Consider the following 23,871-nt stretch of genomic DNA (forward strand, 5'->3'; position numbering starts at 1 on the left):
ATCTAAATGATTTATTTGCATCAGTCTTCACTGGGAGGGTGCTGGAGTGGTATCTAAATGAGAGACTCACACTTCCCAAATATCAAAGATAAGGAGAGGTCATAGATTGAAGACTCAAGAGAGAAGTTGGTGGAACAAATCAATAAATCAAAGGCATTAAGTCACCAGGTTTATCTGCTATTTCTGGGAGATTTCAGGAAAAAACTGATAATTAAGTAACAAAGTTCCTAGCAAATACTTACTACAGCAGAGCACTGGAAGACAGCCAGTGTTATAACTGAGTTGGGAATTTTTTTTTTGTTGTCTGTGGTGGATTTTTTCACGGTGTTGAAGGAGCCCTGGCAGTTACAGACAGATATGTAATCCTAACTTACCATCAGGTAAATTGTTTGAAATGTGCAAAAAAACCCCAAGACCCACACCTCTCAAATTATGAAGCACAGAGACAGACATGACATGACAGATACAAGTCAGTACAGTGTCTGTAAGGACAAAAAAAGGGACTCTTTGTACCTGCTACCAATCTCTGAGCTGGTTACACCAGCCAGCACACCTAAGTCTATCCAGGAGGTTCCAAGACTCACTGGACAGTCAGGCAAGTAGCAAATCATTACCTCCCTGCTCCCCCATCCTTCACCACTGAGAACAGAATAATGAGAAGAATGCTGATGATGGCACAGCCAAGTAATGTCCAGGTTATGCCGCTGCAGGGAAATCCAGTCCATCCTTTGGCAACGTTGTTAAGCCAAGGAGAAAAGTACATCTGGAAATGAAAATTTTTAGTACATATGGAACATAATGGTGGCCACACTGAAGCTCTGATTGGAGATTTCATGTAGGTGTCATGTTTCAAGGACTGTTAGCCCCTCTCAGGTCAGCTTTTGGGATCTTTCTGCACCCTGGCTAATCAACAGTCTGTGCTGCAAGGTTCTTCTCATTCTCCATCAGCACAGTGACCTGTGCCTTTAATGTAATACAGTAATACAGGACTTGGGGACTTAAAACTTTGATGTTTTTAAAATAATGTATCTTAGCTAGAACTGAGCACCAATTTCACTTCTTTCCAGCTCTCTCCAGCTTTTTATGTAAATCTTTGCATAAAGCCATTAAGAACAGAAAAGAAAGCTCTTTGGAAAATTATGCAGTGATATATTCTTATGCAGCCAACACTCTCAGGGGAAAAAGTGAAAACTACACACAGCCTCCCGCCCCTTTTTATTTCTTGTCAAAGATATTGCCTTTTTTGGCTTTTCTTATATATACACAGAATGATGAACTGATATTTGTAGTTTAAATGTCTGGTTTAACTGCGTGGTTTCCACCGTAACAGAAATCTCTCACAAAATGTCAGGTTAGAAATAAAACCAAGCTCTAGAGGGATGAGGTGGGGAAGAAAGTAGAAGGTCCAGTGGCTGAAAAACAAAATGGAAAAATGTGAGCAGAACACAATATGGATCCATTTCCCAGCTCAGGCAGTGGTATTGGTACATGTGGCTGTTTGGTGTTTTTGGGGCAGGGAGACAGACACGTTTCTCACTGAGTTATTTCTGCTTTTTCTATTAACATTGCAACAGAAATTACAAATAGCCCTGCAAGGGGTAGTGCACCTCATCTCTTCCTCCCATGTAAACACAACATTAATACTGAAGATAAAGAAAATGGCAAAAAGTCCAGTGTCTTGTTTTCTGCATTTTGCTTGTTAGGTTCCTGTTCGCCCTCCAGCAAACTCCTGTGTGTACCGATGTTGTGAACTTGACCAGTCCACGTTCAAACAAACACTCACTCAGATTCCCAACACATTCTTTTCTCCCCGTCCAATGGGGAGTTTATTCCTAACAGTTCTGCTCCTTTTAATTATAAACTCCTTTAACGAAGTAGTTCTGAGACCTTGCAGCAGGCAGCAGGAGAGCACCAAGGCTACTAGTTGCCTTTTTACTAGTTTATATTCACTGTTCAGCAAAGAAGTCCACTTAAAGCCTAAGGCCCAGTGCCTTCACAGATGGGCAGCACTGAAATGAGCCTACAAATCAGTATTCCCCTGGTACAATGTGCCTTATAGCTAAAATCCAATTCTTGCCTAAAAAAGATAAAGGGTTAGAGCCGGGTCCTTTATCTTATGAGACACATGTGAACAAGTTGTTCTGATGAAAACAGACCTTAAACTGACAAGTTTTGTTCACTTTCTGGCAGAGCTACTGATCTTCTTTACTGGACCACCAAAACCGAAGATGGCAAAGAAACACAAGGGAGATATTTCCTTGGCAAGGAAAAGGAGCAGCATTTAGGACTGGGGCAAAGGCGGGGTGGGATATAGGGGATTTTCCTGAAAAAAAAAATAATTTGAGAAATGAAGACCAACCAATATCATGTATACAACTGAATCAGTAACACACCTTCTCAGGAGTGCAGTATTGTGTAAGTGTCCCCTGTGTTTTCAAGGCTAATTCAGACCTTTGGCTCATCCTGCATTAACAAGGTCATCCATATTAACAGGGCCCCTGTGAAAGTTCACAGGTGAAAGTTCCCTTTTAGAGTAGTGCAGATTTGAAATTCACAGGACAGCGACCCGAAGATCTTCCTTTACAGATAAAAAGCATGTCAAATTATTAAATAGCAACATGAAATCCTGTATTCTGAAGGTCTGTCTGTGCTCTGCAGTCAAGAGAGCAGAGTGCAATCCCAGCCCCTGCCCAGTCCCCACCTTGGGTGGCTTGCAGGGCGACCGGCTGGCCCCACTTGCAGACGCCTCATGAACGCTAAAGCCGACAGGCTTGGGGTAGTTGGGGAAGGGATGAATGAGCATAGTCCCAAGACATGTCACTTCAAATTTCTACTGTTAGAACTGCCGAGTATGATATAAAAACGGGAAGTATTTCTCAGTTTGAAGTGTGAAGACCAGGCCCCAAAGGCTGAGTGGCTCTTGCCTCGGTGTCCCTGCTGGCCACGTGTGGGCTCCGCGGCGCTAACTGTTGTTCTCTGCTGTGAGATATTTGAGGGCCGCGAAGCCGTAGTGGCGCGACATGTCCTGCTGGAACTCCTCCTTGAGCGTCTTGAGGCAGATGCGGTATTGCTTGTTGGAGCGGAACTTGGTGATGTCGAAGCTGGGTGCGTGCGGCATATGGATCATGTAGGCGTTGGGCAGCACCGTGAACTCGTACTCCTGCGGGACAGAGACACAACTGTGAGGGCGATCCAGCCTCCCGCACCTCCGCAGCCAAACCTGCTCCATCGTGTAACAGCGCACTTTCTGCCTCAGGAACAACTAACCCATCAGGGATCTCAAATAAGATGCCCTTTTTTCCACAAGTAGCTTTTCCTTGGTTTGTTGAAAGATCTACTTTCTCTTTTTGTAAAATCATGGAATTTATTGGGTTGGAAGGCACCTTTCAAGACAATCTAGACCAACCTCCCTGCAATGAGCAGGGACATCTTCAACTAGATCAGGTTGCCAGGGCCCCATCCAACCTGACCTTGCAAGTTTCCAGGGAGAGGGCATCCACCTCCCCTCTGGATAAGTGTTTTACCACCCTCATGGTAAAAAAAAATCCAACTATTTTAAAACATTTTACTCCATATAAGCTAAATAATGGGGAAATAATGCAAAAGGCACACCCACAGCCATGTCTGCCACACAGATTTTTCAGTAGTGTGATTGAAACAACACAGCTGCGACTCCACAGCGTGAGTTTCAAGTGTCCATGCAAAAACACAGCTCTGCCCCTAAAATTTGTTTTGCTTGGGATGCTGGAATAAGCTACATTTACAAAGGCTAAACTGCATGGCATATGTTGCTTTGCCTATATGCTAAGATACTTACAGAGGCAAAACTGTCCAAAACTATTTATAAACCTGAAATAAGGGGAGAATATGATACCATTTATAGGCAATGTGTGAAAATGAACTTTCTAATTCCATATGCTTAGAGACATTTTTACGCAAATTAAGTTCTTCATGAAGTTTGAGATATTGTGCTAACTCTCCTTCTCTTGTAAAACCACTTATTCTCTTTATATCAGACCAAGTTCTTTGACAATTTTTGTTGTTGAAAAATGATGGCTGATTTAAATCTCAATTATTTCTGTTAGATTCTTTCAATTTTTACAGGTAAATATACGATGATTAGAGCAAAGCTCAAAAAAGCCTGATTCTTAGACAAGCTGAAAGTTCACTAGAGTAGGATATGCAACAAGCAGGTATCTTCTGTAAGGAACTGGGTAAGGGATGTGAACCTCATTATTCTGTGCCCAAACAAAGTACCCTAACCACCTTTTTCATATGGAATTTCAAGAAGTCTGAGTTGTACTGGATGCAAATTACAAAGAAACTCTGAAGCCTCCACAGGCAAATTTCCTATTTTCTCACACAGTTTCTATCTACAGTTGTTGCTGGATTGACTCATTAACTTTGTCTACAAAAGAAACTGGCCTGGGAAGGAACAGCCACAGAGCATGCTGGCTTTACAGGAGGTGGTGCATAAGCGGTTTGCAATGTCCAGTCACTTGTATATTTAGGAGCCTGTGCAGAGACAAAGAATATGTACAGCAGAAAGGCAGAGTACTCATAAATATTTTAGTAGGGAAAGAGATTTATGGGAAAAAACACACTTGTGCTGATAAACCTCAGTGTTTCACCTGTATGTGCTGGACAGCTAAGTGCAGATGCAGCTCCTTCTTCCCTATGAGAATGCCTGTTGCCTGACAGTCAGTGCTAAAGTGGTAAATTTTTGTGCCAATACACATATTGACACTGTATATTGTCATATACAGGAATGGGGTCCTCTGATCTTCTGTTTGAGGTGAAAAATGTATAGCAAGAGCAAAATAACATGATGTTTACAGGCAGACTTTATTTAGCTGGAAGATGCTTTGGGCTAATGGGGAACCAAATGTGAAACCAAAGGCTGTCACCATGGAGTGAGGAGAGCTGATAAACTACAAACTACAGAAAATTAGTCTAAGAGACCTTATAACTACAGGATGGAGCTACAGAGGAAGATGCATCCCCTTCATATAACCTTTTCCTTTTTCTCTGTTTGCACCTCAAGTCTGTAATACTGCAAGTCAAGGACTGTCTACACACTGCAGTGCAAACTCTTCAGCACAGCAGCTTTCAGCAGTGCTTTCAGCACAGAAAGCCTTTCAAAAAATTGTGACTCTACTGCAAATAATCCCTTTTGAAATATGCTGGGCTAGGGTCCTGCAAAATGGGACACTCACAGTCTAGTAGCACAGTCACTGAAAGGTAGGGAAATGTTTCCTAATGACATCACCCTACTACATGGAAAAGAACATGTTGAGAAGGCAATGCACTTGCAGGAACCTCTGTCCCTGTCTCCTAGATTACAAATTCTTTAGATGGAGACTGGCATTATCTGTGCATTTGCACAGCATCCAGCTCAGTGGACACCTGCATGCCCCCAGAATAACAATGGCGATTATCTCCATGCCATGTCCTGCTCTGAGGGATGGCAGTGGCACAGGCTCTTGGAAAGGGATCTGGAACAGACCTCTTGACAGACACTGCAGTTGTGAGGAGCAGTGAAATAACTGAGAAGCTGCTCTGCCTACTGGTAATGAAGCCAGCCAAGCAGCTGGCAGCAACCTGATCTGTGTACACCCCAAAGCAGAGGAATGCCACAGGAGAAGTAGCTGTACCATCCCATGTCTCCTCCAGGCTCATTAGGTGGGAGAATCTGCCAATACCCATGTTGTTACAGAGGAAAATGAAACCTCTTTTGAATGTGATGCTGTATTTAAGGCTGGAAGAATGAGAAAAACAATTTCCCAGAGTCAATTCCAACCCAATGGTCCTTTAAAATTATTGTGTTGTGATCAACTTTGAAGAATGTTTCCATTTCCCATGTGTGGATCTCCGTGCTGGGCAGACACTTCTGAACAGAAGACTTAAATCCTGAATGCCACATAAGAGCTGCCACTGGGAACATAAGCCCTGTTACCCATATTAACAAATAATAAACCATTACCCTGGCACTCTCCACAACTGATGGTTAATTTATTAGTGTTTGGAAAGTGCACTAGAAAATTACAGTGCTATAGCAGAGCAAAGTATTATTAACGTTAATATAAGGGACATTTTTTTTCTAGTCTGTAATATTTTTTTTTAACCTAAGTAGGTACAAATTTGTTGGGAATGCCCTTGGCAAACAGAGGGCAAGTGGCAGCCAGCTCAAGGTGACCATGTGGTTTTGCAAACAGAAGTAGAAAATGCCTGCACACAAACACACTGTAGCTCATACCCCAGAGACCCCATCTCCTACTGACTTGCTCCAAGCCTTGAGCTGCTCAGCTTCACATAAACTGCTCTATTCCAGATTCAAAGCAAAAGCTACCACAGGAGGATAAAAATCGCCAAAACCTATTTTTTTGGTTAGCATGAAATGCTACTAGTTCAAACACTGGGATTGAAACCAATCTGAAAAAAACTACAACAAACCCAAACTAGAAAGAAATGCCATGACCCAGACCTTGCTGATTAGTACAGTGGGTAGCTCCTCATCCAAGAACAGCAGGGTGATGCAAATCCTGCCATTTCAGTGAGCAGCAGCACTGGGCTCCCATGGAGCCAGAGACACTGCCAGCCTCTAAGATCTAGGTTGGCAGCAGGGACCTTGGCAACTCTGAGAGCTCTGGTGCCAGTCTGGGACTCCTGAGCTTTCTCTGCATCCTTATTATTATAAATTCTGCCCTACAGCTTCATCCCAAGTCACAGATCCAAGAAGCAGGTAGCCCAAGGCTCAAGTACTTGGATCCTTTAGAGTCTGCACCACAGCCCCAGACTTTGGAAATATAAAGACTTTGGCTTTGCAGAAATGTGCTGTAAATCCCAGCCAGAAATTAAAGATGCTTGCCTTGAATTCAGCTGAAGACTAGTTTTTGAATTCTAAGTTAGCATTTGGGACTCACAAACCTCTATTTAACTGGAAAAAAATCCAGTTAGGTTTTTGTGTTCCTTAATAAGTGATGGGATTGGCAACAACTGCTGCAACGCTTCGGTCAGGAGAGCACTACAGGAGCTGTGCCTCTGCTAAACAATGAATTTCTTACAACTGACAAATAAATGAACTCAGACTCAGTTCTTCATTTAATACTTAACAAGCATTAAACAAAGTGTACCCAACTCAAGAAGCACTCATTAAGGAGCTCAGTAAGGCCAGATGAACACTCTGGTGATGCAAAGCGTGACACCTTCCTACAGGACACAGATTTTGTTTTAACAACCCTGCTGCAGAGCCCCGGGTGAGATACTCGTGTGTCATCTCGTCACCTGTGCATCCAGTTCCATGATGTGAGCTACTTTGTTCCAGCCAAATCCCACAAAGCGCCTGTCATACTCCGGGCAGTCCTTCCTCACGACGACGTATGGCTCAAAGTCTGCCTCCCACTCCACACGGTAGGGGGTGGTGGCTGTTCGCCACTTGGCAAAATTGGTTGGCGCGTGCCCTTTCGTCCAGACGTGGTACCTGAAACAGACATAAACGGCAGGGACGTGGGGAGGCAATTAGATAGAAAGCATCTTGGCGAGGCAACAAAATATCACCTGTTAGATGAAATGCTCAAAAATAAGGACATTAGCTTACAGTTCACATCATCATTTTCAGGACGCGTCGGAGGCAATTTCTAGGACTATTTCCAGCACGCCTCCCAGAGCTCAATGCTTAAACACATCTAGTTGGCGAAGGATAGTGTGAAAACAGTACCTCATGCTAATGTGAGAAACAATTACACAGTACCCTGTCAGTTCATCTGCACTACAAGTGCTGTGTCTTATTCCTAGCAACCAAGCAGCTGCATCGGTCGGTGCTCTAAAATCGGTGTGGAAATCTGCAGCTCAGATAAGGTCCCTAAAATTAGCTATTTTCCCACCATAGTGAAATTCACGATCTGTTTTATAGGCAATTTTATAATTTGCATGAGAGACACCTGCAGCTCTGGATAGATGTTTCATTTTATTAATTACAGTTATTTCTATGGCAGGAACCAAGCTGCATAATTACATTAATAAGTAAAATATTACATAAAGGCTTTCTGCTCTAAGTTCAACAAAGTGGGGAGTACTCCTGTGATCTCCAGTAAGGTAATCAATTTGATTTACAGAAAAAGATCCTTTTATATTTTGCTAATCTTGTTTAGGTCACAGCAGGTCTCTTCCTAGCACAGCTTGAATGCACCCCATTAGTGCCAGGGTCAATGACTCTCTCACCCACTTACTCTAACACTTTCCAAAAATCAATGAGACAAGCTCTTTCTGCAGATTCATAGATTAATTAATGAAACAAAGGCATAGCAGGTATCTGTATTACAACACTGAGATAGATAGGCAATAGAAGGGACAAAACAAATATCCTGCCAATTTGTAAAGTAAGGTAGATTGAATTCACAGGGATGACTCACACGCTAAAAGTGAAGGGATTTGAGCATTAAATATTGCAAAATTACAACATGACGTAATGTTTAAATCCCAGAAATTCTCGTAACATTGTAAGCTATTAATAAAAACAGTAATATAAAATCACAGCCTAGGAGTTTTCATTTGGACATACTTATATGGCTTGTAACAGGAGAATCAGAGGTGTTCAGCATTGCTGACACTCTGTTTAGGGCAGTGCAGAAAGACTGAATTATTAGGATGGCATTGGGGTCACAAGTAATGTGTGGTCCTTTGTATACTGCATTTCTAAACTGTAAACAGGCTTCACCACTTTCAGATATCTTGCCTAGGGACCAGGAAAAACGAAACCCTTTTGTATTAAAAAAACTGAGAGTGAAATCTTCTCCAGAGATTATCAGAAAGCAGTGCCAGATTCACAAAGATACTTATAACCCTCCATGCCCTTTGGAATCATCACCAGAAAGCCTATCCCTTTTCTTGGCCTCTTTAGGAGATGCAAGGCTAACCTGGTCAGACACTAATGTGCAGCTATCTATGCTGGAAATAAAACCAACCCAACAGTAACAATGTGGGGTTTAAAATGATACAGAATTGTGGAGGGTGCTGTATCTTCTAAAATCCTACCTCCGGCATTTTGAAATTAATCATGATAATAATAATAATAATAATGACTGCTAAACACTTATGAAATGATTTGTATCTTCAAAGCTCCATACAAACTTTGGTTAATTGAGAGATTCCTGCAGAGAAGCAGCCAACTGCTGCTGTTATTCTAGTAACACTCTCCCACTGATTTAAACAGGGGGTAACAAGACACTAACCACAAAAAGAATTCGGTTTCTTTCTACCCTTTTTGGAGATAACAGTGTAAGCACCTATAGCAGCTCAAGTATAACCTCTGTGAGTCAAGAGAGCAAACTAGCAGGGAAAAGTAAATAATTGGGAAGAGACAATTAAGGAAAAATATGGAACTGGAGTTGCAGAGACAAAGGAAAGCAGAAAGGAAGGAGTAGATTTGATTGTACAAAACCAAATAACAACAGAGGTTACTTACTTGCCTCTTGAGAGTGATTGATGTGAGTGGAAGGAAAGGCAAAAGGATAGCTACAGTCCTGACAAAGACATAAATGAGTATAGGATGCTCAAATGAGGTGTACACACAGTAGTGATGGAGGAGTAATTAGACTGAAAACAAGAATTGTGAGAGCACTGTTGGATTACATACATATCTGTACATACAATATATATGGGATCATACACAGATAATCTGCTGGAACTAGGTCTTGGTCAATGGCTGATTACATGAACTGTATTGCAAAGAAAGACAAGGAGACACCATTCCATGAGGGTCCATCAAGAGGAAGCTCCCATTAAAGGCTGAGACACTTCCAACAGATTTTACTGTTGGTGCTGCAGTTGTGAGAAGAGGTTCACAGTCTATACTGGTATTCCATCTCACAGGACAAATGAATAAATGTAATTTTCTGCTCAGGTCTTTCTCACTCAAGATTTAAATACACATTGCATTTTAAGGCCACACTCAATCTGACTGAATCCCTGGAGAACTTTGTGAAAATTGTGAACAACATTTTTTCATTACACTTGCAATTTTGACAAATCCAAACCAAGTAACTTGATCTCCCTAAAATCATGACGAGTTTCTTTCCCACAGTTCATGGAAAACAGGAGGAACACACCACATCCCCCCCTCCTCCACTTTGGATCAAATGTTTTATTTTACTTGTGTTACTGATTGCTTTTATTCAAAATAAAATGTCAAAACTATAGTAAACTTTGATAAAGTTAGCAAAATGAAGTAGTTATTCTCAGTGTTCTTCCTCCCTGCCTCCTCTAAGCTTCCTGTTTCAGTGAGAAAGACGATTTGTTGAAAGAAAAACTTTCCTACTTCTGTTCTCAGATGCTTAAACATTTTGCTGAATTGTGGATGCAATCAGTTAATTAGTTAATCAGTTGTTGCTTTTTCTGTTTTCTCCATACAATGATGTGTCTCCTGCCAGCTGTGGTTTCCCCTGTGCCTGGATGTGTGTGGGCAGTGCATTTGTGGCTCATCAGCTCTTACCCAGGCCCTGAGCAGGCACATCCTCGGGAGCACCAGCTGCCAAGGGAGCCAGTGAGCTGGCACAGAACCCCACTGTGGCAGAGGGTGTCACACAGCACACCTTGCCAGCCACAGATGCTCACTTGTCTTCTCTTTTCTTCTGCTGGTGACTGAGGGATGTAATTGAGAGCCGTTGTGTACTTCTTAGCTGCCCAGAGGTAGAAAAGGTCACCATTTCAAAAAGAGGTGACAAAAGCAATTTCAGTGAGGGAAAGATTGTAATCTACTGTGTGGTGTGAGGGACTGGGATGCTGCAGGCACTCTCAGCAATCACTGTCACAGCAGTCCTCCCCAGCTCACTCCCACCCGCTCAGCGTCAAATTGCAGCGTTATTAAAGCACCTTGAAGGTGGAGGTGGAAATTCTCAGCCCAGAGCGCAGATGCTTTGTGGCTGTTGATAGATTTGAGCAATGAAATGAGCCAAAACAAACTGGGAAAGCATTTGTAAAATGTATCCTACATTAATATGTACACCAGCTACAGACTGCCTGTCCTTCAAGTCTTATTTAACCTTGCTTTGGAAAAACTCCCACTGATGTTAAAGACATTTTTGCCTGAGTGAGACTTGAGAAAGGATTTGCAAATCTGGTTGTGTACATAACACACCAACATGCTATATAGCTTGAAGCTGAAATCTGTAGTGGAAGGCCACCACTATGCAGCTGACTGCTGGTGAAATGCGACATCTGAAAATCCTGAGGGTGTTGTTTTCCACCAGAAAGACTTTTTTATCTAAGCTACAGGAGAGACAACTATTTTTTATCTGATATCTTGTTAATTTTTATGCCTTTTGTATGTTAAAGAATGATGGCAGAGGGAAAGGTACTTGCTCTATCAGTATCCTTAAGTAATTTTACAGAGGCATGCCTCTCTCAGTCACCTCAACTTTCTGTTTCAAGGCAGTCACTGTAGAATTCTGACACTGATCAGAAATACGTTTTCCAGACTCACACAGGCTGTCTGCTATGACATCTGCATGCAACCATATGAGGGAAGGGTGGCTGCTGCAATGACAGTGGTGTGTAATATAGGGAATGGGAAAAGTGTGAGGAAAGCTCTAAAGGGAAGGATGGGAGAGCTATGATTTGAGCTCCTCCAGCCATGGATAATGCCTAGCTTTTTCATAGCTTTTATCTCTAGATCTCAAAATACTGCAAAAAAGAGAGGTGAACATTGTTACCTGTATTTCAGAGATGGGGAACAGAGATGTAAGAAAGCAAAGTGATTCGTGTAGCACCTCTCAGCAGGGCAGTAGTGGAGCTGAGAAGAGAACGCAAGTCTCCTAAGCCCCCTCTCTGTGCAACATCATAAGGCCATATTGTACTCTTCCCATCACTGAGATGCTTTACAAATGTCTGCTAATCAGACCTTACCACACACACCCAAGAGATGGTTAACCCCTGGTAGTTGCATTTTAAAACTGAAGAGTCTGGCAGATAATAGAAGTGACTTGTTCACAGCCACAAAAGAAGTCTGCTTCAGAGAGGAGCTCCAAATTTAGGTGTTCTTTGCTTCTTAGCCTCTAGTCAGAGTACTCTGTTACCCCTGCATGGAGGAACTCTAGGTATTAAGCAGCTGTTTCACACTTTAAAAGAGCATAAGCCAAGCCTGTGCTTGTTTTTCCAGTAAGGAAGAGAACCAATGGGCAGAGATACAATACTTTTGGTCACATGAGGAGACACAGCTACCCAGATAGTATTTGGCAGCCAAAAAGTAAATTACACGCACTTGAGTGTAATGGTCACGCTTGATTTTGTAGCGCAATAAAAAATGATGAAAATAAAGCAAATTCGATTTAACAACTGAAGCCCTTCAGTAGAGGACTGTAATACAAGATAAAAAGCTGAGCTTACAGACAGAACATATCCACATGATTCTGTTCACTGCCTCTCCACAGAAAGGGAAAAAAATTCTAATAAGTTTTTTAGTGCAGCTGACAGTGAGAGAGAAGAATCAAATATTCAGAAGAACATAAAAAACAAAGAGAATGACCACAGGTTCAAGAGTACTTTCCATTACCTGAATGTAAAGAGGGTTCCCATGTCCAACATAGATAACAGCTCTGCTTTTGACTTGGGGAAGGAAAGGCGGTAGCGTAGGGTCTCAAAGGCAGGTACAATCAGAGCTTTCTTGGTGTTAGCTAGGTCTAGCTGGATGACAGACTTCCTGGCAAAGAGAAACAACAAATAAAAGTAGGAAAATTTCCAACTGAACAAATCACTGAGCTTTTCAAAATAAAGTGCAGAGAATGGGCAGTTAAGATACTATAAATGCAACTATGGCCCATATCTTTTCCTACAGGTGCTTCAAATTTTCTGCTTTTGGTCTGCTGCTCTAAGAGCAGGGAGAGCTGCAGAATTCCAAATGAGCTTGTGTGTTTGACTGATCAATGCTGCCCTGACAGACTGTTGGCAGCAGAGAAGTGCTCTACACTGGATGGACTGGGATGCCTCTCTTATTCCTTCTTTTTGCTGCAAGTTGTTCAGTGCAGACTGTTTTGGGGGGTGTGTGCGTGCACATATGCATTTCACACAACAGGGCTCTCTTCCAGGCAGGGGCCTTGGGATGCCTGTCAGTGCAGAGGAGCTGCTTAGCAATCTCTCATCCTGCCTGCCAGAGGTGTTCAGCCTATTCTTTCCTGACAAACTAAAACCCAAAGAAAAAGAAGTTACTTTTCCATTCCCCAACTGAATCTCATGCTTGTCATTAGAAATAACTCTGTCTCAATTTTCCTTTCATTATCTCCATATTTCATACCAGAAATATGCCTCTCTCTCCCTGTCAAAGTCAGTTCCCCTGAACAGGATTCACTGTCCTGACTTTTATGTTGCTGCAACAAGCAATCAAGGACAATGTTGACAAGCAGCAAACCCTCTCCAGCCTTTTAAGTTGAAGGAATTGGGATCACTGTCCTAATAACAGAAGGACCAAACAAATAATTTTTCTAGGCCCAGAATACCTAGAATTCATTTATACTGCTGTCAGAGAAAAAGAAGATGAACACAACTACTTAATAAAATCTGAATTTTAGGGAATTCATACTACCCTATAGGCCTGTTTTATAAAAAGCAACCTGTTCTCAGCTCCTTACTGCAAAGTTTGCATTGTTTAGGGAGCCCCTGACACATTCCAGTTAACTTTTCACAATGGAAGGATTTTAACAGCATCTTATCATAAGTGGTTTTGTACTTTCTTCACTAGTTTCTCCCTCACTATCACTAGAGGCCAAGATATCTGCATGTCAGTAGATGACTCCTTCGCAGTCAGCATTTGTGACCTTCCAAAGCTGTTGAGCAGTGCCAGTGACAGTATACAGTCTTTATGATGCTTTTAAATGTTTCTTCCCTTTCACACTTCTGAGAGCAGGGGATACTAATACAGTTTCTTTTCCAAAATCAAAGTCTTTCTGGTCTCTGTGCAATCTATCAGCCTTGAGCAGTACAGCTTTGGGGATTCAGTTCTAGGAAGGAGCAGGTAACATTTGTAGTCATGCTCATCCTTTGGGTCTGCAAGGAAACAGCAGCTTCCATCTATGGCTGTTACTGCAACTTTGTTTTAGGGAGAGCTTAAAAGGCCCAGGCAAAATTCAAAGGCCTTGCTGTGCTTGGCACTGTCCAAGAGTAGGAAACAATGTTCACAGTCTGAAGCTGACCAAAGCTGCAGCAGGCACAGGTATCAAGCACAAGTAACAGCAGAATCTGTCAGACAGAGCAACCTGTGTTGAATCTAGTGTTGAATGTGACTAATTCTCTAAGATATGGGATATAACCACAAAAATACTGTAGCTATCAGCAATGCTTTCTGCACACTCCATGCTGCTCTTGTCATCTGCCAATTTTCATACAGTTGCCAAGGCCTGAACTATTGGAAAGACTAGATGATAATACCTTCAGGAAGAAATCAAAAAGCAGAGGGAACAAACTGATAGAAGAGCCTGAAATCACTTGCACTGTCAAAGGTCAACATGAAAAGTGAGGTAAGCAAAGAGATACAGAGGTCTGGAAACAAGATTCTTGAAGTGCATACAGGCAAACACAGAGATGTGGAGATACTTCCAGAGTGAAATAAAATAGCAGGATATTCTCTGCAGCAACATTTTAAAGAGATAAATGAACATTTATGGTGCATGTTGGTATGGCAGGCTGACCTTGGCTGAACACCAAATGCCCACCAACTGCTCTCACCTCTCCTTCTCTGCTGGGCAGGGAGAGAAAATAAGATGGAAAACAACTTGTATGTTGAGATAAGGTGGTTTACTAAATCAAAACCAAAAGCTTGAATGTGCATCAACAAAGAGAAAAACAAAAGATTTCATTTTCTCCTTCCTATCAAGTCATGTCTGGCCACTTCCAGGGAAGCAAGAACACATGTAGTGGTTGCTCCAGAAGGCAAACATTTTAAATAATGAATGGCCTGCCTTCCTCCTCGTTTTCTTAGCTTTTACATCTGAGCTGACATCATTTGGCAGGGATTCTCCCTGTTCAGTTTGGCTCAGCTGTATTAGATGTGTTCCGTCTCAAGATCTTTCCCTCCCCCAGATGGGGGCAGAATGATGGAGGGAGCACTGATGCTGTGCCAGTGCTGCTCAGCAGTAACCAAAACACTGGAGAGTTATCAACACTTTTCCAGCTACCAGTGCAAAGCACAGCACTGTGAGGGATGTTATGGGGAAAGGAACTCCAGCTCAGCCACAACCAGTACAGGTGGTAAGGTCAAAGTGCTCTCCAAAACTGAGCTGGGAGTTGAGACACACCCAGACAAGAAGCCCAGCAGCACTTGATCTCTGAGTAGAATCACCTGTCCTTGAGGTGGACCCAGTGACACTGAAGACTGATGCAAAGGGAAGAAGAAATCGCTGCTGACATCCAGATGTTGAACTTGAGTGACAAAGGACAATAGAGGCCATTTAAACTGTGATAATGGCAGGGAGGACTTGTTAGAGGAAAAAACACCTTCCATTTTCTTCTCATAACTTGGCTGGTGGTCTGCTCCTTGGACAACCAGCTGAAAATCTAATTTCTTCCCACTGGAAGCAAATCTACTTTTTCATTTTCTATGGGATGACCTTTTCTCCTGTTTTGAGTGGAAGTGCTATTTGTTGATTGACTGGTTCTGTTACACTTCAGGATAGGAAAATTTTCACTGTTGGTGCTGCCAGATATATGGAATATAATGGAGGAAATACATTTGCTTATTTTGCAAGCTACCACTGGGTAAACTAGGTAATTCTTGCACTGTCCTGTTGAGGGCTATTTTTTTTGATTCAGTATCTACTTTCTTTTCTTGTCCTTTACCCCCAAACGCCAAAATAAGGATTTGTGACTATGAAGAGCTAACTCTTTGTGCTAGTGTTGTCCAGGAAACCATTTCCCAGGTATCTTTGTGTTCAGACCTGATGTGTGTCATTCTGACACAGTAAAGGCTGGGTTAAATTTTAAATCTAATAAACTGTATTTTTCACAAAGCAGTGAAGAAATGAATCTTAAATCACAAGAGTCTCCCTACGGGCTGAATGAACTCGAGCATGTTGGTATCAATCTTCTAATCTGCACCGTACTTTTCAAAAATTAACACAGAATTCTCATCCTCATGTAAGTAGATAGTAAGATCATTCCCATTTTTGGAGGACAGAGAAGCTCAGACATAGAAAAGTTAACAAACTAATCCTAAAGCACTGCACTCGGAAAACAAAAAAAAGGAGTCCATTAACTCAAATGTGCTTCTACCATCAGGATTTGTTAAGTGGTTGGTTGCAAGTAACAAATATGGCAGGCACTGAGCTTGTGGTCAGAACTGGAGAATTGTCAATGCACTGTTAAATTCGTTAGAATGCTCCTCCTCTCTGCAAAAGCAATGAATTCATAGACTACAAAGGCAACCATCACAAAAACCCCAATAGGCACAATCTGAATTACCTCCCTAGCTGAGATGCTGAAAAATAAGCAGAACTACTTCACAACTCATGTTGTAGGGGACAGGTATAAAACCCGTGGATGGAGTTGGGATGCCGTGTCCCAATTTGTGCTAAATGTGTCACTGGAAGCCAAGGGAACATTTTACACCAATGTGTCAGGAAAGAACTTCAATGGTACCTGTGACACCTGTAGATAAGCAGCTGTCTCACTGTTTTATGTTAGAAGTGACTGCTGGATGACCCAAACACCTTACTTGCAGCAACCAGAAGAAGCCTTTACCTCTGGGACAATGACAAGATGACTTCAATAACTAAGGTAAACAGGAAATCTTTAAATAATACATTTCCTTTTGTACTTCACAGAAGACTAAAGCAAGACTAAAAGGATGTTTGATGGAGATAAAAACATTGAAATGGTTTTACTTAGCAGCTGTGAAAAAGCTCAATTAGCACAAATCTAAGTGCAAAGCAACATACAAATAAAGCGATAGGTAACCATCAGCTCCATCAGTTTCTCCTTCAAAACTGGCTGTAACCTCTCTCTACCTTCAAAATACACTGAAAATATTTTTCAAAATTCCTTTCTTTCTGAGAATATATTATCTGCAGAGACACAATATGCAGTACATGTAAATCAGCAAACTTTCATTGAGAAGGACGTGCCTGGCTTATCCTGTACAAAGCGATGCCTGAAATACCACACTATTTCCATTTGTTTATGGTTGTTCTATCTGAGGAAATGAGGATAAAAATGTGTTACGTCTCTCTCTAACAAACAATTGCTGCCATTCAGACAGATAGCACTAATCAGCTATTTGCAGAAGCAGTGGGAACAGTCAATGCAGAAAGACACAGGGTATCCATATTTAAAATAATCTCAATGCACGTCCCTGCTACTTTGCTTAGAAAAATCATTACTGAAAAAGCAACAAAAGCCTCCAGTCCACATTAAAAATAAAAAAATTAAAAAATCCAATTACTTTTTAAAGAGCTGGTAGTAGCAGATTAGCAATTCCCAGGCAAGAGAGACTCACCTTCAGAGTTAAGGTGGTATGGGCCTTAAAGAAGGCTGGCAGAGTAACACAAAGTCTTAGAGGCAGCAGCTCTCAGAGAGCATCTCTGTTTTTTTCTGAAACATCACCAATGCACCATCGTAGTGCATTTAATTCTGTAACACAATATCACCCTATGAGAATTATTTCTATGGTTGTAATATCTCAAGGAAATGGTGGTACATTATTCTGTCTTCCCTCCTCACTTCTTCCTTTCATTGCTGGCTCCATCCGTGCCCTGTGATGCAGCATGAGAGAACAAGTTCCTTTTCTAGCCATAAATGCCAGTATCAACAGATGTCATCCTTACTGTGTCCAGCACTGATCTGCAGAAATGTACCAGTATGCAACACTAACATAGAAGGACAAAGAAATGAAGAACAAGTCTTCGTCCACCTATCTGGAGACAGCTAATGTGTGCAAGGGACAGAATAATTTTGAAGTGCTCATAGCACAACTTGAAAAAAATTAACAAAATAAAAGAGAAATAAGCTGATACAGTGTGTTAATACTTCAATGGTACAACTGAAATTCAGCATCTTGAAAGCCATAGAACGGTTTGGGCTGGAAGGCACCTCTGAAAGTCATCTAGCCCAGCTTCCCTACAGTGAGCAGGGACATCTTCAACTAGACCAGGTTCCTCAGAGCCCCATCCAGCCTGACCTTGAATATTTGCAGGGATGGGGTACCCCATCTCTCTGAGCAACCTGTGCCAGTGTTTTGCCATCCTCATTGCAAAAAAGGTACTCCTTGCATCACATCTAAATCTTCCCTCTTTTAGTTTAAAACCACTCCTTGTCCTTTCTCATAGATTCTGCTAAAATGTGTGTCCCCATCTTTCTTATTAAGCACCCTTTATGTACTGGAAGGCCATAATAAGGTCTCCCTAGAGCCTTCACTTCTCCAGGCTGAACAACCTTAATTCTCTGACCCCTTCCTCATAGAAGAGGTATTCCACCCCTCGGAATAGCGAATTTGGCCCTGTACATATCTTACAGAGTTAAGCCCAAAACAAAGAAACTCCTCCTCTGGTTCATGATACCAGAAGGAATATTTTCCTTTACACTCCAAAGCCCCAGGCTTATGAACTGACAGCGAACACCCACAGGCAGGCCCTCACTGGAACACTTTGATCAACTTTTACCAAATTAGAACAGAGATGAAAAGCAAGACTGGTCAGGATAAAGGAACTGACATCCTCCTGTCTGGCCACAGGGTGTCCTCCTTGCTCTATGCTTTGGCCTCAGATGACCAGCCTCTGCAGGGGAAAAAGGTCTTTATTAAAAAAAAGGCTCAGTTAACGATCAGAAGTCTGTAGTTTGCTCAGCCCAACCTGCTCACATGCCGTATTATACAATATACGCTGATGTTACTCTTCCCAGTTTACTTATGGCAATTGTTTTGCCTTGACAGGTGCTGGCATTGCAGTCATATTTTTGAGCTGGTTAGTCTCATCACCCTCTTTTCAAGATAAGGAACTGAATTAAGAGTGTGTCACACGGACAACAAGTTCAGTAATGCTCTGCATGTTTTTTCTGTCACTGACATTAAGAACCAGAGATGTTTAGAGAAACTGCCTGGTTCACATCTCTGCTAATAAACTATGTTCTTGGACATTTAATAATACTTAACCCAGTTCAATTTTCAAATTGGCTCTTCTGCAGCCCTGAGGAGATTATTCTAATTGCTAATGAGGCTCATATTCAGACCTGGGTTTTTTCTTTCATAACCATTTTGCTTTACTTTCCAGTTACAGTCCCTTCTACTCTAAAATCTCCTGTGCCTTGCTGGGCATTGTCGCACCTCAAATATTTATAAGATGCCATTTCCACATCTGCTCAAACTGTTTTGGGAGTATGTGAGAAGGGTGGGGTGTGGAGAGGCTGCAGCCATGGGTGACAGTGGCAATTCCCTCACTGTCCACTACCTGAGGTACTCGTAGAGTCCATACATGGGCAGGAAGTCGATGTCGGACAGAAACATGTATGGTGTGCTGATGTGCTTCATGGCCACGTTCCTGAGCAGGTTCACAGGGTAGAACTGCCCCTCCTTGTACACGATGTGGTAGCCAACGTTGTGGCGGCTCATCAGGACTTCTGAGCCCTGAGCGTAGCGCAGGAATTGCTGGGCTTCTGCATCGGAAAGGTAGAGTGCCAGGCTGATGGGACCTTCCCAGTGCTTGCAGATGGCTTCAAGCATCTGGAGCCTGGAAGAGGAAGGGTGAGAGTAAGAAAAAGCTATTTCCCTGTCAGGGACTCTGTGTTCACCTGATCAAATGCTGATCAAATGATCTTTCTCTAAGTGAGACGGATTGGGCACACTTTATATGCTGTGGAAAGCAGTAAATATTTTGACAGCATAATTCATTATTTAAGATGGTAAGTTGAGGTCTCCTCCTGGACAGATGGACTGCACCCTGGATACACCTATCTCATGAAACCCACTGTAGTCTAAGATGGCCCTAGATTAGATACACACATCCACAACTCAGATACCTAAAGCACCATCATCTTCTGTTTAAAGCTTTGATGCTGCAGGAAAACTCACATGGATAACAGGACTTACCTTGTGGGAGCTTTGAGCAGTTGCAGGGATCTGTTCATGTGGATCTACTTACAGGATAGGGAGCTCATAAGCTTCAACACTGTCTAGTGCCCAATTCACATTTCAGGTCAAGCTATGCCCCACAGTAACACACTACAGTGCTCTTCAACAAGCTTGTGCAGACAGAGGTGTACAGACCCACAGACGTTTTACCTCCTGTTTAGGAAATCCTTCCCCAAATTTTTGCAAGGCAGTTAGTCAGATCTTAAAGGCTATTAAAAGAGAGGTCAAGGGGATACTGACTTAGTATTGACTAACTTAGTACTTAGTACTGACTTGACATGTGCATTAACCAACAGAAGGCTCGCTGTTAGGGAAAAGGACAAAAAGATGACACATTGATAGAAATGGGATTTAATATTAGTAGGGAGTAAGGAGGGCAGTAAGGACAGATGTGGCACTGCTGTGGAATATCAAAAGAACATTTCAGACAAAACTATCATTAAAAGCACTAACTTGTATATGTTTAGCACTATCTCATATTTCATTAAATCATTTTTTAAACAGGTTGTATCGATGTATATTTAAAAAAAAATTCCAGCTTTATTGACAAAAATGACAAGGAAAGATTTAATACAACGCAATCAAACGTAAATGAAACCCAACTCGGTCAAAATCATTTAAGCACTTTGGGTAATTTGTGGCCTAGAGATTGAGATGTGTCACCCAAAAATACAGCAAGCACTGATTACAAAGCCTCTCGATTTAATATGAAGGGAAATGACCTATGCAGCCAGATATTCTATTAAAAACTGGGAAGAGTAGATGATGCAAAATTATTATCTTCACTCTGTTCCAAATCCACAGTACTGAATTTTTCCTATTAATATTTATACAAACTGCAAGAAAAGTTTTCTGCATTAGCATAATCTGAGAAAATAATTTCCCCCTCCTACTATCTCCCTAAGATTTGCAAAATACCGTAATAATATACTCATACCAGTAAACACACAGTCTGACTTAACAGTAATAGCTTTTGCCCACATTTCTGAATGATGGAGATGATACCAAGATGACAGAATAATTTTTTCTTAGATATATTACTTTATTAGTCTACACTTGGTATGTCATTTTCTTTTTATCTCTTATTGAAACAAAGGCTACTATCAGCCTGAAACATACAGCTGAATTTGAAACACAAATCAATACAAAAAGATCTAAAATGTATGTAAAGGGTTTAGAATTTTGATTACACAAATAATAAATAGGGAAAAAAGAATCTGTTTATCAGGAGACTCCAATCTATCAGCACTCAAATTGAGGTGATCATTTTAAAAATGGAGAACTTGCCTAGTAAAAAATGCAGGAAAATGCCTTTTAAGGACTCCATGTAATGGACTAAATGGCATGTTAACTTATTTACACAGCACACCTGATAATGCAAAGCTTTTCATGATAATGAAGTGGAAAGTGGGTTTTGGTTGTACAAGTTCCCATCTGGACACCTTAGTACCCTTCAGAATACTACATTTACTCCAATCATTGACAGGCTCTACTTCCATAAATATGATACAGGGACTGCTAGGTGATCCTCCATAATCTGCTCCCTGTAAATTGTGAAGTCTCCTTTGACCACAAAACTCAGAATTATGAATTTCTAAGCACAACATGACCAATTTATTTTGCGTTTTTTTAGGGGTCTTGAGGAATGCATTCTCTTAAGGACTCTAGAGAAAACAAATGTACTACTGTACTGCATAATAATGAGATCATAATTTAGCTGGTAAATTTTTTAAAGGTCTGTTCAGCTAAGTGAATTTTGCTGGAATTCAATTGTTTTGTGAGATTATTTATTTTTCTTCTTAAGAATACTCAACTGATTTCCAACTCATTCTCTCTCGGATTTCAAGCAGTGTTTTGCTAATCATGTTTTTCCTTTTCCCCATTCTGACCTCTCATTTTTTAACTCCAACTCTGATTTCTAAACCCCAGGTACATACTGAGCCTTTAAAAAGCCTGCCTAGCCAAAACACGTGCATGAAAATCACAGTGAAGCAACCAAGCCGTTATTCAAGGAAATGTCACATCACTGCAAAAGAGGACAATGATGTACAATAATGAACAACACTGAATGAAGCCTGTCTCAAAGCTTCCATCTAAAGACAATAATGTTAGCTTGCAAAATGCATCCCCCTCTTCCATTCCTCAAGCCTATAGGACAGGCAAACCTAAGTCTGTCGTGACAGTCATGTCAATCTCACCTCCAACAGGACTAGGGGAGGTGCTGGGAGTTGGTTTTTTTTGCTTTTCCTCATCTGTAAAAATAATTTCAAGGAGTAACTCAGGAATGTAGTGTACAGCACATTGTTTATGTACATGTCATCTTACATCAGAGACACTATTCTTAAATGTCTACAGTTGTGCCGGAGGAGTTTAATAAAAGTTGTTTAAAGAAGATAGAAAGAGATAAGGCAGTAACTGAAAGATGTGAAAGAAAACAAAGCAGCTAAGCAGCTCTTTGGTAGGATATTATTTATTGATTTTAGCTGAAAGAAAGTATTTCCAACTCAAATCAATAATTTATAGTAACACACCAGTGAAGTAGGGAAGATTTTTCCTGCACAGTACCAGGATGGCTGTTCTTCCTGAATAAAAATGTGTGGTTCTGTCTATCAATAAAAACATGTGCCCCAGTGAGGATCCAGAAAGGGAAACAGATGCTCAGACTTTGCATCAGTGCCAGTGAATCAGCACTGAGCCCCAGCTCATTCTTTTTAATTAAATTCTGGGGGGAAAAATATACCATGTGCACACACCGGCTTTACTAATTTACTGTGGCACTCAATCAGGGTCTGGCTTAATTTACTTCTTTATTTTTTTTTTACTCAAAGGTTTGTGAACACTTAAGAAATGTTTCCTCAATTAAAAATCAATAGAACAGACACTGATGTGCACAGCAAATCATAACACAATGTGCAGTGCTGAGGTACCAGTGGAACAGAATATCCCTTATTTATTTCTGTTTATTTTAAAAACAGGCTGTAAATGTTTTGTTGATCTCAATTCCTGTAACCCTCGTGGAAAACTGCTGACCTTCTACTAGTGTAGCACTGGTGTTATTCACATGCCATGTTACATTCTGTATGTGCTATGCTGAAGAAAATTACCAGTTTCTGGATAATACTTAAGGAGTTCTGATTTGTTTTGTAAACCACTCTGGCAGCAGTAACTGCAAAGTTTGGACTAGATTTGAACTGAGAAGCTGGAGAAAAAAAAGAGAACTGACAATTGCAAATTTCACAAAGCTGGCTGATCCAGACTACACTTTCAAGATGACAACTAATTGCAATGGTGGAAATCAGAAAGGTACATGTGGAATTTGTCACAAAATGTTTTTTTTTTCCCCCTAAATGAAATACCAGTTAAATTCCACTTCATGTCAGAACTAAAAGCTCAAATGTTCTTCTGAGAATCAAAATTTAGATAAAGATGCAATGACTCTGCTCAGATGGAGATTTTTTATTTCACATTAGCACAGTAAAAAAAAAAAAAATAGTATAATTTTCAACTTCCTATTTGAAACTAGAATATTTAGTTCTGATTATTACTGTAAGAAAAATCACTAATTGAAATTCTCTGCAGGGAAAATGCCAATGAAAGGAAAACTAACATCCTTTAGTGCAGAAACACACAAGCAAAAACTTGGGTCAGCTACAACTGCTTGCCTAATTCTATTACAAACATTTGTTTTTTCTAAGTTGCTGCAGAACTCCATGAACTAATAATGTTGAGAAGCAACAACTCCTGCAGCTCCAGGAGTCACCCTCTCATGA

At 41.1% G+C, this 23,871-nt stretch overlaps 1 protein-coding gene across 3 annotated transcripts in view; it reads right to left on the minus strand.

Annotated features, from left to right (window-relative positions):
* The window catches only part of LOC131573118 (xylosyl- and glucuronyltransferase LARGE1), a 270,574-nt gene continuing 246,703 nt past the window's right edge, over positions 1 to 23,871 (minus strand). For all 3 annotated transcript variants that reach the window (XM_058826722.1, XM_058826720.1, XM_058826723.1), the window contains 4 exons: positions 19,422 to 19,700; positions 12,548 to 12,694; positions 7,285 to 7,480; positions 1 to 3,160 (listed from right to left, as the gene is read on the minus strand). In XM_058826722.1, coding sequence (XP_058682705.1) covers positions 2,963 to 3,160; positions 7,285 to 7,480; positions 12,548 to 12,694; positions 19,422 to 19,700 — 820 coding nt within the window. In that variant the 3' untranslated portion in view covers positions 1 to 2,962. The remainder of the gene's footprint in view (positions 3,161 to 7,284; positions 7,481 to 12,547; positions 12,695 to 19,421; positions 19,701 to 23,871) is intronic.

This window comes from Poecile atricapillus, chromosome Z (genome assembly GCF_030490865.1).
Source record: "Poecile atricapillus isolate bPoeAtr1 chromosome Z, bPoeAtr1.hap1, whole genome shotgun sequence".
NCBI classification, from domain to species: domain Eukaryota; kingdom Metazoa; phylum Chordata; class Aves; order Passeriformes; family Paridae; genus Poecile; species Poecile atricapillus.